The 13,630-nt window shown below is 29.9% G+C and overlaps 2 protein-coding genes across 2 annotated transcripts in view; one reads left to right on the plus strand and one right to left on the minus strand.

The window, feature by feature from the left end:
• LOC113389272 (zinc finger protein 708-like) overlaps positions 1 to 4,199 on the plus strand; it is a 117,089-nt gene extending 112,890 nt beyond the window's left edge. Inside the window, exons 5-6 of the mRNA XM_026626323.1 lie at positions 738 to 931; positions 3,997 to 4,199. Of these exons, the coding sequence (XP_026482108.1) occupies positions 738 to 931; positions 3,997 to 4,199 (397 nt within the window). The remainder of the gene's footprint in view (positions 1 to 737; positions 932 to 3,996) is intronic.
• A 4,325-nt stretch (positions 4,200 to 8,524) lies between these two features.
• Positions 8,525 to 9,451, minus strand: LOC113389273 (zinc finger protein 525-like). The gene has a single exon (XM_026626324.1). The coding sequence runs from the start codon at positions 9,449 to 9,451 to the stop codon at positions 8,525 to 8,527; it is 927 nt and encodes a 308-aa protein (XP_026482109.1).
• Positions 9,452 to 13,630: the final 4,179 nt, after the last annotated feature.

The raw sequence follows: 13,630 nt of genomic DNA on the forward strand, positions 1-13,630 counted from the left end.
AATTGAAGTCATACTTCAAATAAGGCATGATTGGTTTGTTATTGTAATTAGCATTTAGAAATGAACCTTCATTAGAGAAATAAAGTATGTAATTGCTGATTAATAAATTCTATAATATTCGTTCACACAGTAGATTATGTTAAACAACGCTAATATTGTTTACATAACTTCACTCATCATGTAATTGTGTTTGAAGAACTTCATATAATTAAAATTAGCATACATGCATTGACTGCTTGTATTTTTTTACTTTTTCGCAGGCGATATAATCTCAATCTTTGAACAGTTGTAATATATGTCTTGCTTAAAAAATATTTTTTATTTTAATAACTTCAAAGATTTATAGAAACTACGAATAATATAGAAATTATTTCTAATCAATAAGCTTACGTTTTTTAAACGGCACAAATGATTAATTTGTTTTATTATTTTCAAGAAACAGGGTAAAATATTCTTCTGATTCAGGCATATTTCATTAAATCAAGATTTGTACTGCGGTGTAACTTTAAAATGTTTATTTATCTATGCCGAATTTCTTGTTGATATCGGAACGCATACAACGTTGATGCCGTTACGCATACATCGACAGATCTTTATTCAGATACACGACGACTAATCACAATCGACCCGTATATCTTTAAACATTTTAAAATTATGTTGCGGAAAGTTCCAGTAATTTGACTAAGGGCACCATACCATGCTCCTCAATATTCATTATTTTCTGTATTATTTTATAGTGAACAAGCTGCCGCTCTGCATAGGGCCGAAGCTGCCGCAGCAGCGTCTTCGGTTCTTCACGCCCAACAGCGCGTTGCGCATGCCAAAGCAGATGTCGCCCACAAACAACGCGTGGCTGCTGCTAAGGAAGCCAAAGCTGCTGCAGCTATACAGAAATCCGCTGCTGCGGCTGCTGCTGAGATTAAGCGTACCGGTGAGTGTTTTTTGTTTACATGAAGATATTGATTTATTGAATTTCAATAAAAAAGAGTTTTACAAATTAAATAAAATATCGTCCTGAGGAAATAATAGTCAGGGCCGGTTCTACCTTGAAGGCGAAAAATGCGGGCGCACGCCTTAGGGGGCGCAAATACAAGATTTGGATATGAATTTATAATATAGTTTATTCAATATCATTCAAAAAATATATAATTTTTTGCATCTTTTACTAACCTTTGAACAAACGTTAAAAATTTAATTTTAAAACAACAATCTAAAACACGATGGGAAATTAAAGATGAGTGCATACAATTCGACGCTTTGGATTTCGCATAAAATTGCCAAAATAAATAAATAAAATTATTCAAAACTCAAACATTAATAATAAACATGCGTTAGAAATAATTGAAAATTTAATAATATTGTAGCAAACTATAATGAAAATATTGAAATTTTTGGATGTCCTATTAGGACAACGATAGAAATTAGTATTGAAGTTTGGATTGAAAATAAGAATTTAGAAATAATTCGGTAGTTTGGCAGCGATAGAAGACACAACAGTTTGATTATGAGTACCCCGAATTGCCTCATCGATCTATTTTTTACCAAATCCAGAATTATTAAAAAGTATTTTAAAAAATCAGCGTAAATGTTCATATAATTTTATTAATAAACTGTTAAAACAGTTAAAATAATAGCGGAGGGGACGCTAGAAAAAAAATAGCATGCAGGCACTGAGGACCCTAGAGCCAGCCTTGATGATATCAATGATAAAACGCATTACCAGTAAAATATATGTACCGAATATCTTTTATTTACATTCTTACATTTCTTATAATATGTATTTCACCACATCCATATGAATGTCTTTGCATGTTCATATGTTCAATAATTACTCAAACGTTAAAAAGAGCCCCAATAAGATATCGTAATGATTTATATTATGCAAATTTTTAATTACAAATTCTCGAAAAAAACATTTTTGTTATATCTTGTAAATTCATGGACGTTGTCATGGCAACGCTATGTTATGCTTATTTCTTGGTATTGAAAACTGTAAAAATGTCTATCTATTTGCTGTGCAATCAGGCGTATTTTACATATAGGCAAGCAAGAAAGAATTTTATGATAACAGAATCTTCGATAATGCAGTTATCATAACATTCTCCTGTGCTTGTTTTTATGTAAAGTGCGCTTGATCGCGCAGTAAATAGATAAAAATTTTCAAAGTTTTCACTGCCAAGATATGAAGATTAACCCAAAAATATGTTATGAATTCATATTACAAGTATATCATAAACTTGAATTAAAATTGCATATAAAAACTACCTCTTGATTAATAACAATTTAATTCATTATTTCGCTTACTTAAGAAATATATTGGTCCAATTGGGCCAATTCTGCTGCGTTACGACAACGCTGTGTTATGTTTGCCTCTTCGTAGGAAAAACTGTAAAAATGCTGTATATATGTTGTGCGATCAGGCGTATTTTACATATAAACAAAACAATAAAGAATGTTATGATAACAGCGTGTTCGTGATGCTCATTTAGAATACACGCTTTTATGTGTAAAAAGCAATATTAGTCCCTGATTTAGATCTTTTGTCCCAGATTGTCCCGGATTTTTGAAAAGTATAGGTCTAAATTGATTGTTCGATCTTACAAATTACAACTACCTGTCCAATATCTGAAAATGTTATGTACAACTAATATGCTTATATGAAAAAAGCGGATTAAAATAGCCTCTCACATAGTTTTATTTCCAATTTTACGAAAATTAACAAACATTATAAAAATGAACGTCTTGATAATGCGAATGAATGTGCTAATTATTTCTAAATAATTAAGAAAAAAATTGAACAACATGTTATAAAATTTTTGAAAGCTGAAAAAACATAGATCCAAAAATATGAGATAAAATATTACATATTATCAAATAATAAAGTTCTTAGTCAGTATGTCTGATTAAAAAAAAACTCATTTAAAAAGAACGGATTTTTATTGAATTCTTAAATGGTATTTGTTTTTTTAAACTCTAATTAATTTTTTTAGAATTCACACCCTTTTCCCGTTACGGATTAGGATAACTAAAAATTACCGTCCCGGTTTCGACTTGAACAAATATGGTCACCTTAGTAAAACGCCTGATCGTACAACAATTAGATAGACATTTTCAATAATTTTCCTACCAAGAGACCAAGAGACAATTTTACTGTCTATGTTACGACCAGTTACGGCAAAATTGGCCCAATAATTTGGTTATAAAAAAAACGATTCAAAAAAAATCAAATTGGTTTCAATCTTTTTCTGACGAACAAATGCATATACATAATCACATCACGTAAATGAGCATTTCGAACAATAATAATAATTACAAATATAAAAAAACAAATGTAACTTTCATAGCTTTTCAATTAAGCTCTCATAAATATTCTAAAAATTTAGTTTGGTTTTCATGCCTCATGCTTTCAAATATTAAGATATTAACGTATTTAATTTAGGAACATTATATCCACCTACTTGCTTTGTAACAGGATTTTCTGTCACAGGAAGTGTTTTACTTTATAAACAATACAAATGGTGAAATTATCACCATTTGAATGTATATTAATGGACCGATTATGCCGCACAACAGATCAATATTATGGCAAGGCTATGTTATGTAGAACTTTCTATACTAATTATTGAGAAGAGCCATGTGGTTGCTTTGCAGTCAGGCGTTTTTCTCAGGTTGTCAGATAGAAAACCTAAGCTAGAAACCTCCCAAATGTCAAAAAACGATGTTTTATAACAGGGTCTTTCTGATACAGCTTCATATCATACGAATGGCTTTGCAGTTTATGTGTAAAACGCATGCACAGCAAATGCATGGCATTTTGACAGTATTCAATATGATTCGGTAGCATAATGTATGGAAGTTGGAGGGTAACATGGCCTTACCATTACATTGGTCAGTTGTGCGGCAGAATCGACCCATAATAGGCTAAAAAAAAATAATCTATTAATCTTATATCAAAATATAACACGTACTTTTAAACAATGCCTTCAATATTTTCAGAACACGAGGCTTCCAAATTGTCCCAGCATTCGCGATCTAGCGCTGCCGCTGCTCAGCATCACGTGATGGCCACAAAAGACGCAACTTTGGGCCCGATTGCCGCAGGAGTGCGCCACGGCGGCCCTTGGTTTGCGTCACCGATCTCTGCGGCACCTTGGGCCTCCTCGCCGGTACTTTACGCTTCAAAAACTATATGGTCCTAAATGATAAACTGATCTAAATAATTACTACTTGCTGCGCACGAGAATATGACTTTTTCTATAGAATATTTAAAGACGATGGTCTCGAGCTAAAATGGAAAAAATACTTAAAATATCAGTTGTACTTTTATGAAATTTAGTGTATTTATTATATCATATTATTTTATTTAATAACATATACAATTTTTTGGAGCCGATATAATGTTATAATGATGCTTGCTTTATATATTTATAATTTAACGATTATTGTTTAATATTATAATTCTCGTCATCTAATATTTCACCTACAGAAAGGCTTTTTCTAACCAAACTGGTAGATCCAAACCTAGCAAATTTGGTAATATATTATGAAATCTAATTGCAAGATTGCGGTATAATTATTTTAAATCCAAACAATTATGTTTTAACGGAACTAATAATATTATTTATTATTAATAATTTAATGATTTGATCACTACGTTGTCGCAAGTGGTCTACTTTTTATGATCAATTACCGAAGGCTTCAAAAATGGGGCGATTTTTTGCGATTTAGCACAGATGAAAACTTAGTCCAGCATTTTTTGTATCCAGTGTTATTCAAATGGTGCCAAATGATTTTTCATGCAGTTTTTAGCTCTTGGGCAATCAAAATCGACTTACATGACGATTGGACTACATTATTTGGTCGACTTTTTTGACAATTTACCTTTCAGTGAGGATGGCTCCATGATTTTGTCGCATTTTGGAGGATATACTTTCCGGTGAGGATAATTCAAATGACGTCCAACCATGGTTGGACTGCATGATTTTGTCGACATTTTTGACAATTTACCTTCCAGTGAGAATGACTTACATGATGGTTGGGCTCTACGATTTTATCGACATTTGCGACAATTTACCTTCCAGCGAAGATGGTTTAATGACGGTTGTACTCCATAATTTTGTCGACATTTTCGACAATTTACCTTCCAGTGAGGATGACTTGCATGACGCTTGGTCTTCATAAATTTGTCGACCATTTTTTTTTTTAATTTTAATATAAATTATGTACATCTCAGAGAGTACAAAATATCTACACAAAGTAATTTCGTGTTGAAATTGCCTGAATAAATCGATGAAACCCAAACTGCTATTACAGTATCAAGACCATAAACACTATTCACATTTCCAGCCGCATAGCCTTGCATTTTCGCCTTTATCGAACAAAAAGTGTAAAATACAGCATATTTTCTTTTTGATGGCATCCATTTTTGATGCGCCTTTAAACAAAATTGAGTCAAATAATTACAAAACTGCCAGAAACAGAAAAGTTGTTACAGTACTAAATCTCAATTTTCTAAGGCCGCCTAATAGATCCCAATCGGACTTACACAACGCAAGATACAAATAATTAAAGCCAACTATTACAAGAAGACTGGATTTCTGTTTACTTATGCGGATTACTCAGATTATAATGCAAAGTCTCTCCTTCGATTAACTCAGATTATAATTTAACCGTTGTAGCTGTGGACTGTATGAAACACTGATTTATTGGTATAATTTATTTATTTATTGCAAGTTCTTTTTACACTAATGATTTGTAACTAAGTTCGAATTGGAGAAGATGTATTTATTGATTATTTTATTACGTATGTTGTGACGCGGATTTTAGTTTTAGAAGTGAGAAACATAAGTCCGATAAGGGTAGCGGTGTAAAAGCTCAATGCCATGAAGATTGCCGCCTTTATGGCCAATATAATAAAATAAAAATACGTCCGAACATCATTATTATTTTGTCCATAATGTGCATCTTCTGCACTTTTCTTATTTGATTTTCAAAATATTTTTGTCTATATTTTTCTCAATATTGGTAAATAGATAAATTAAATGCCTAAAAGCATGTGCCTAATTTATTGATTATTCTTTAGCTTTTAAAAAAATTTGGAATAGTGGTTTACAATATTTAACCTTTTCCACTCGGATGCCGCCGCTTCGGAGCCAAAATACATATAAATCTCGCAATTTGCGAGTGCTAAGGGTTAAATTTTGAATTGCAAATAATATAAATTTGGAACTTAATTTTTCACGAATTCAATAAAGAGCCATTAAAAATACGTACTATATTTGTAATTCGTGACAACTAGTTTTTCGGCGTCGATAATTAAATTGATTTTATTTTCGGTGTATTTCTATTTATAGGATTCAAATGAAATGTGACGGACTATTAGTGAGTATTTTTACTTAAAAAATGCCGATAGCATTTACTATTTTGTGCACCTGAAATATACACTTTTGACCAGCCAAAGTTGAAAAAAAATGATTTGTTATGAGATGCTATCGCCAAAATTTCAATATTTGACTTCAATATAAGTTATTTTATTCAAACATTTTTTAATTGGTTTTTGAAAATAAGAAGAAACTTAGTAGTTTATGGTTTGCTTTTCATTTTTTATATATAAATTTTTGTATAATAAATCCTAACATTTAATAAACTTCGAAATGTGCCATTGATACAAAGAATTTAATTCAAAATATAATAGAACTTGTTAATAAAAAATAGTATTATTATTAGTGAAATACTCCATTTTACTTGCTTAATTTATTATCAACAAAATTATTTTACTTATGTATAAATCTAAAGTTGTGCCACAAAATGTTACGTAATTACTGAATAAAATTATATTTAATAAGATGAAAATCATATAAATTGTTGCTATTTTATGCTTGAGATCATCAGTTCTAAATATATTTATAAGGATACTGGTTAACTATTTAATAAATTATCTTAATAACAACTAATAATATGTCAATACAATATAATTATCATGTATTAAACATATTTAATATGACATGCAAATGTAATAATAAAAATGCTAAACTACTACATTGAATTAAAAGAATGTAATTAGCAATAAAAATATTAATTAACGTGATTGCATGACTTCTATTTGTTTGTAGAAAGCAGATAGAAATTTCAATTACATTATGTATAATTATAAATTCAAATATATGAATATATAAGTATCTTTAGCAGTTGGGTACATATATAGGTTTTAATTATAATATTAATTATATATTATAAATGATTGTAGAAAATGTTTAAAAATATATATGATTGAACATTACCGATATTTTCATTATCGAACGTTTTAAAAACTAGTGGGCGCATGGCATCGTGACTTAAGGCAAATTGCTGGAACTTTCCGTATCAAAAATTATTATTTTTCTAAAAACGAATAACATTTTTGAAAAAAATTTACTTCGAAAAAATTATATTTTTGAGAAACTATAAATTGGACAAAAAATTACTCTTTTTGAAAAAAAAAATTGTAAAAAAAAATTTTTTTTTTAAACAAAATTTATTCTTTATTTTGACATATTTTGGAAGATCTGAAATTTTGTTTAAAGGAATCGTACTGCTTTAACTGCATAGAGACAAAATATAAAGCGCGTAAGCGCCGCGTCTCTGTCTAACGGATAAACATTGGTACGGCACCCATAGGAATGTAACTTTTAATTTCAAAATTTATACTTATTGTTAAAATCTCTATAAAATATCTGATAATTTTATGTGCATATGTCTAATTTTTTGACCGCCAAATGGCATTTTTTTTTTACTTTTTTCGTTAGATCTCCGAAACCGCTAGACCTGCTTTCATGAAAAGTTGATCGAACTGATCACTTCTTCATCTTGTTAATACAAGTAAAATGTATTTGAACTTTTAAAATCGGACGCTCCGTTCTCTTGAAAACAGAGGTACCGTTTTTGGCACTTTTTGCCCCGTACCTTCGGAACGGCTAGGCCTGCCTTTGCCAAAAACTAATCAGCACGTCTCCTTATCAATACGGATCGAATGTTTTTTGAAATATTCAAATCGATTGATCCGTGTTCCACACACACATACACGCACACACACACACATACATCCATTTTTCTAAGGTATGCCAAAATGTTCAGAAGGTTTTGAAACGTAAAGATATATAAAATTTTTCATTTTAGACTTTTTTGCGATTACTATAATTTGCCCTAAGGCAAGTTAAAAATATGCAGACATACAAAACAAACACACACACACACACATCCATTTTTGCGGTGTATACCAAAATATTATCTAAAATATCATTCAAAACGTGAAGATATGCAAAAAATTTCTATTCGGATTTTCGGCCCATTACTATAACTACCCTACGGGAAGTTAAAAATTATAAAATGTAACAAAAGTTATCTTGATTATCAATAAATACATATACATAATACATATACTATATTTTATACTATTTACATATACATTTACATTATATTACATGTAAGAATATTTTAAGACATGTTTCCAAATATTCAAATTCAGTTTAACAAACAGGTTAATTCTTCATTTATTTTCCTCATGCTTCCGACTATGAAGTGCCATGTGTCCCTTTAATTTGCTGGATTGAGTAAATCCCTTATTGCATATTTCACATTTATAAGGACTTTCTCTATGACAACTCTGCATATGACGTTTCAGACTACATAATTGTGTGAATGTCTTATTGCATATACTGCATTCATGAGGGCGTGCTTCATTGTGAATAATCATGTGACGTTTGAGACCAGCTAATAGTGTGAAGGACTTACTGCATATACTACATTCATAGGGGCGTTCACCACTGTGAATGAGCAAGTGACTTTTCAGAAAACTTAATGTTATAAATGTCTTTTTGCATATATTGCATTCATGGGGGCGTTCACCACTGTGAATGATCATATGGCTTTTCAGAATGCTTAAAGTTGTGAATGTCTTATTGCATATGCTACATTCATGGGGGCGTACTGCATTGTGAATGAGCATGTGACGTTTCAAATTACCTAATAGTGAGAACGTCTTACTGCATATACTGCATTCATGGGGGCGATTGCCACTGTGAATGAGCATGTGTTTTTTTAAATAAGCCAATTTGTTGAAGGGCTTATTACAGATTTCGCATTCGAAAGAGCTTTCTTTGCTATTACTAGGCATGTGATCGACAGCATGATCTTTTAATTGATGTGATTCTGCAAATGATCGATGGCAAATGTCACATTCATAACTTGATGTCTCGATTAACTCCTGTTCGACTTCTCCTTCTATAGTCACTTCGGAATTCATATTTTTTTCTAAACAAGTTCCATTATCCTCAGTACATGATTCAGATTCAGCAATGTCATCAAGAACATCGAATTCATCCTCAACCTCGGGTTTAATTTCTTCTACTGAATATTCTGGTGGTTCGATTTTAATTGCTTGATTATTCACAGACTTAAATGTTTCTTCTGACATTTTTAAATACTTTCACTGCTTTTACTCACTAAATATTCACAACTCAACTTTTAATCTTTTTCAATATCATAAATGATTTCAACTGAATTAATATTTATTATATGACATTTGGAGCACAGCGAACGCTTTTAGAAAGATGAGACACTTATCAAGTCGTTTTCATATTTAATAAGTGGCGCGTCTTTTCAAATTCATTATGGGTCTCTATGTCTCAACTGTTTATTTAAACGTTTAACAGTTTAACAAACGTTTTATTTAAAAGAAAATTACCTAAACAATAGAATAATATGGGATTACTAGTTTTTCTATTGAAATTACCAAATCCAATTCTTGGCGAAAACAAAAACGTATTCTTCGGAAAGTTAAAAAAAATTAATCAACGTTTTGTTCACCAGCTTTATAATGAAGAACAATAAATAAACGCAATGACAATGATATTCTACCATTTATGATGATGCAAAGAGTTACATGAACTTCCCGAAATGTGTAAGAGTTGACTTAATCAACCGAAATTGAAATTTAGATATTTAAATAAAAATTTCAAGTGTTTATTTTGAAGATAAAATAGTTTTCGCTTTCACTTGATTCTAAACATTCCTATTCTCAATTGATCTCTCATTTAAATTATCTATAATTAAATTAATTCTAGTGCACAGACATGTGTTATGTATGTTCAAAAATTGTAGCCTATTATTCCAAATTTTAATTTTTTTATATAATATAATTCTATCAATTTTTGTAGGACTGTTTATTGCATAAATTTTATCGCCAAAGTAAATCAACAAATTTTTTTAAAACTTTGATGAATTTTTAAAATTGAACGGCTTGTGGTAGGGCCGAAATATTTCAGTATGATCTATAAGACCATGATAACTATCATTAAAACAATACATGAAAATTGTCGAAGAAAAATTTTTAACAATTAATTACAAGAACATATTTCTGCGGATCTTTACCAAAAACTAACCACTATCATTCCCTACCAATGATACTGTGAATGTTTTTCGAGCGGTTTTTGAATTTTCAAAATTGTTTTAGAATTGTGAGTTCACACACATTCTAAAAATCAAAGTATAATTGAAATAGAAATTCGCCTGAAAATCTTGGTATAATCAGGTAGATCAAAAAGATTAATAATCGGCCCATATACATACTTTTTTCAAATTGTTTTCATTTGATTTAGAATGACATGAAACGTTATGAAAACATAAAACTATGGGATCTTAGACTCCACTTTGAGCAGTTTTGGTAACTTAAAAAAACCTACATTTTCAAGGTACCTTAGGTACACTCTTCTTTTATCTATGCTTAGGTACTTAAAAGAGCCCAACTGTCAAAACTATCAGGGTTACAATTTTAAAATTTTCCTGAAATGTTATAAAAATGTAGGTAGGTCAGGACCTTATGATACATATGGATTGCAATTATATATGTATTTATAAGGTGTTTGAGGTAGGTACATATATAAATAAGTAATTTAAACAATTTTTATATTTATTTTTTATTAACCCTCTTATTGGCACAACATTTATTAACATAATGTACATATGTCTTTTTATCTAGCTTGAATTGTAATCGACGGCACCAATCTACAAAAAATAATACTTGCATTATTCACATATTAAACATTTACAAATATCAATTTATTTCATTAGAAACAGTTTAGATTCATGTGCATAAATTATATTTCAGTTATGTAGCTTTTAATGTTTTTCAAATCTTCAGTAGATAATAATAATATCAATTATATCAATATAGACATGTTTAAAAATTTACCAATTAGCCCTCCAAATAATTTTTGATCGATTGGAGGTCGCTTACTCCTCATTCCAGTGGCTGAAAAATTTTTTAACTGCTCCCCATAAACAAGAAGCAGCACCTCTCTTACTATGTTCATCCAGCCACTTTCAGTTCCATTTGCTCTGGACATTTGCTCGAAATATTTAATTTTATTTTTTGGAAGATAGAATCCACATCCTGGAGATATTTCTTCCTATATAATTAAACATATTTAGTCCTAGCATTGAAAATATCTTATGAAAGCAAGCATTATATTGATTAATTTACCATGTTTTCTCCAGGAGAGTAGAAGCACGCTGGAATCTATATTAATAGTAAAAAGATTGTTGATTGGAACATAAATTATATCTTAATTACATTATATTAATTTACAGTGTGAACTAAGAGTCAACTTGCTTTTGAATGGGTCACATATGGAGTTTGTGTACCTTTTAAATAAACAAAAAAGTAAAAAGACTTACAGTGCACTCTGTATAAATATTACAAGGTTTTTAAAGAGAAGTTTATACTATAGTTGCAATTGATTTATATTCTCCATCTTCTCCTGCTCATTCTGGGTTTTATATGCAAGTTCCAATGCAGCTAGCCACACACGTGCAGCCTCTATTATTTCCGTGGTAACTAATTCAATAGAAATATGTAGTGATTCAATATAGAAACACATTATTTTTAAAATATTATACTGTACCTTTAAAAGGCACAGTCAAAGAGACTGCTTTTATGTGGTCCTCTGACGACTTGAATTCTACTGATTTAGTCTCATCAGAATCACTATCATCGACACTAATCATTTCCTGATTATTTTCCTGAAAATTGTTAAGAGTAGACTCAGGAGCCCGATCATTAATGAGAAGCATGTTGCCTTCGACATATGTCTCGAATAATTCCTGTTTAACTTCTTCTTCTATAGTCACCTCGGAATTCATAAATCTTTCTAAACACGTTTTATCATCCTCAGTACATGATTCAGATTTAACACTATCATCAAAAATATCAAATTCATCCTTAAATTCGCGTTTAATGTTTTCTGCTGCATTTTCTAGTGGTTCGATTTTAATTGCTTGATTATTCATAGACTTAATTGTTTCTTCTTCTGCCATTTTTAAATACTTTCACTGCTTTTACTACTAAATATTCACGTGGGATAAATAAACAAGTATAAACAAGTTTTAATCTTTTTCAATATCATAAATCCACAGATAAAAGCGAGTACTATTGCAAAAATCAGAGACTCAGTGCAAAAATCCTCGTTTCACAAGCGTGATATCGCTATTTGCGCTCCGAGCGTGACTGCAGCGCCCATGCAGCGCCGTAATAATATGAACTGCTTGGGGCTATCATGTGTGTTTTTCATGGGTTTTTTACATGTTTGTTAAAGAAAAAAGATATTAAATAATTGTTATAAATAATAATAAACAAGATACGTAATAATGTGAACGTGAATGTTTATTGAAATTATTAAATTTACTTCAACGTACTTAAAACATAGTTAAGTATAATCATTAATTAAATAAAGAAATCAGTAAATAATTTAAGGTTAAGTGCCTCAAAGCTTATGTCATAATCTTGGAATAGTTCTTAATAAAAACAATATAATAATGATAAATAATATTTATCAATAGAATAAGTAAATAATAAATTAATTACTCATTTTTTTTTGGTCAAACTAAAGACTTGACCCATTATAAAGACATATTTAGACATTATTATAAAGACAGACCAAGTTGACAAGTAGGTAGGACTCAATACCTCGACCGATCACTGCAAATGCGATCATAGGGCTTGGGAACCCGTGATCCATCAACACTACAAATATATATTTCGCATAATTTCAGCATTGTATTAATTAAACTGTTTGCAAAATAAACTTTTTTTCGCTATGTGATAACTTTTATTTTTCTTTTTTTAATCATAAAATTACAATTATTATAAATAAAATGTAATTAATATATAGATAATAGTTATACATAATCAATATACAATATATAAATATGTTTTTTCATTATTTCAGGCTTGTATTAATTACATTGTTTTACAAAACATTTTTTTAGTAAGCATTAAATTTTGATAATACAACAATTTATTGACTTATAATTTTTCTTTTGCTAAACATAACAATTTTACAACTATTCATAATACTACTCAAATTGTATTTTTATAACAATAAGGTTATGATACTTACTTTATTCTTCTAACCGCTGCGATCCACTTTTCCGTTGATTTTCTTTCCACTTAGCTGTAGAAAATGTATAGAATTTGCAGTCACTTTTTCTGCTGGTATTTCTACAACCCACTACACAACAGATATGGTGGCTCATTTTAATTATCTTATTTAAATTTGAAATAAATAAATATTTTATGTGTTTTTGTTTAAAATTT

The sequence above is a fragment of the Ctenocephalides felis genome, unplaced genomic scaffold, assembly GCF_003426905.1.
Source record: "Ctenocephalides felis isolate EL2017-DRISC unplaced genomic scaffold, ASM342690v1 CF-g0.4_SCAFFOLD_03573, whole genome shotgun sequence".
Lineage (NCBI taxonomy): Eukaryota > Metazoa > Arthropoda > Insecta > Siphonaptera > Pulicidae > Ctenocephalides > Ctenocephalides felis.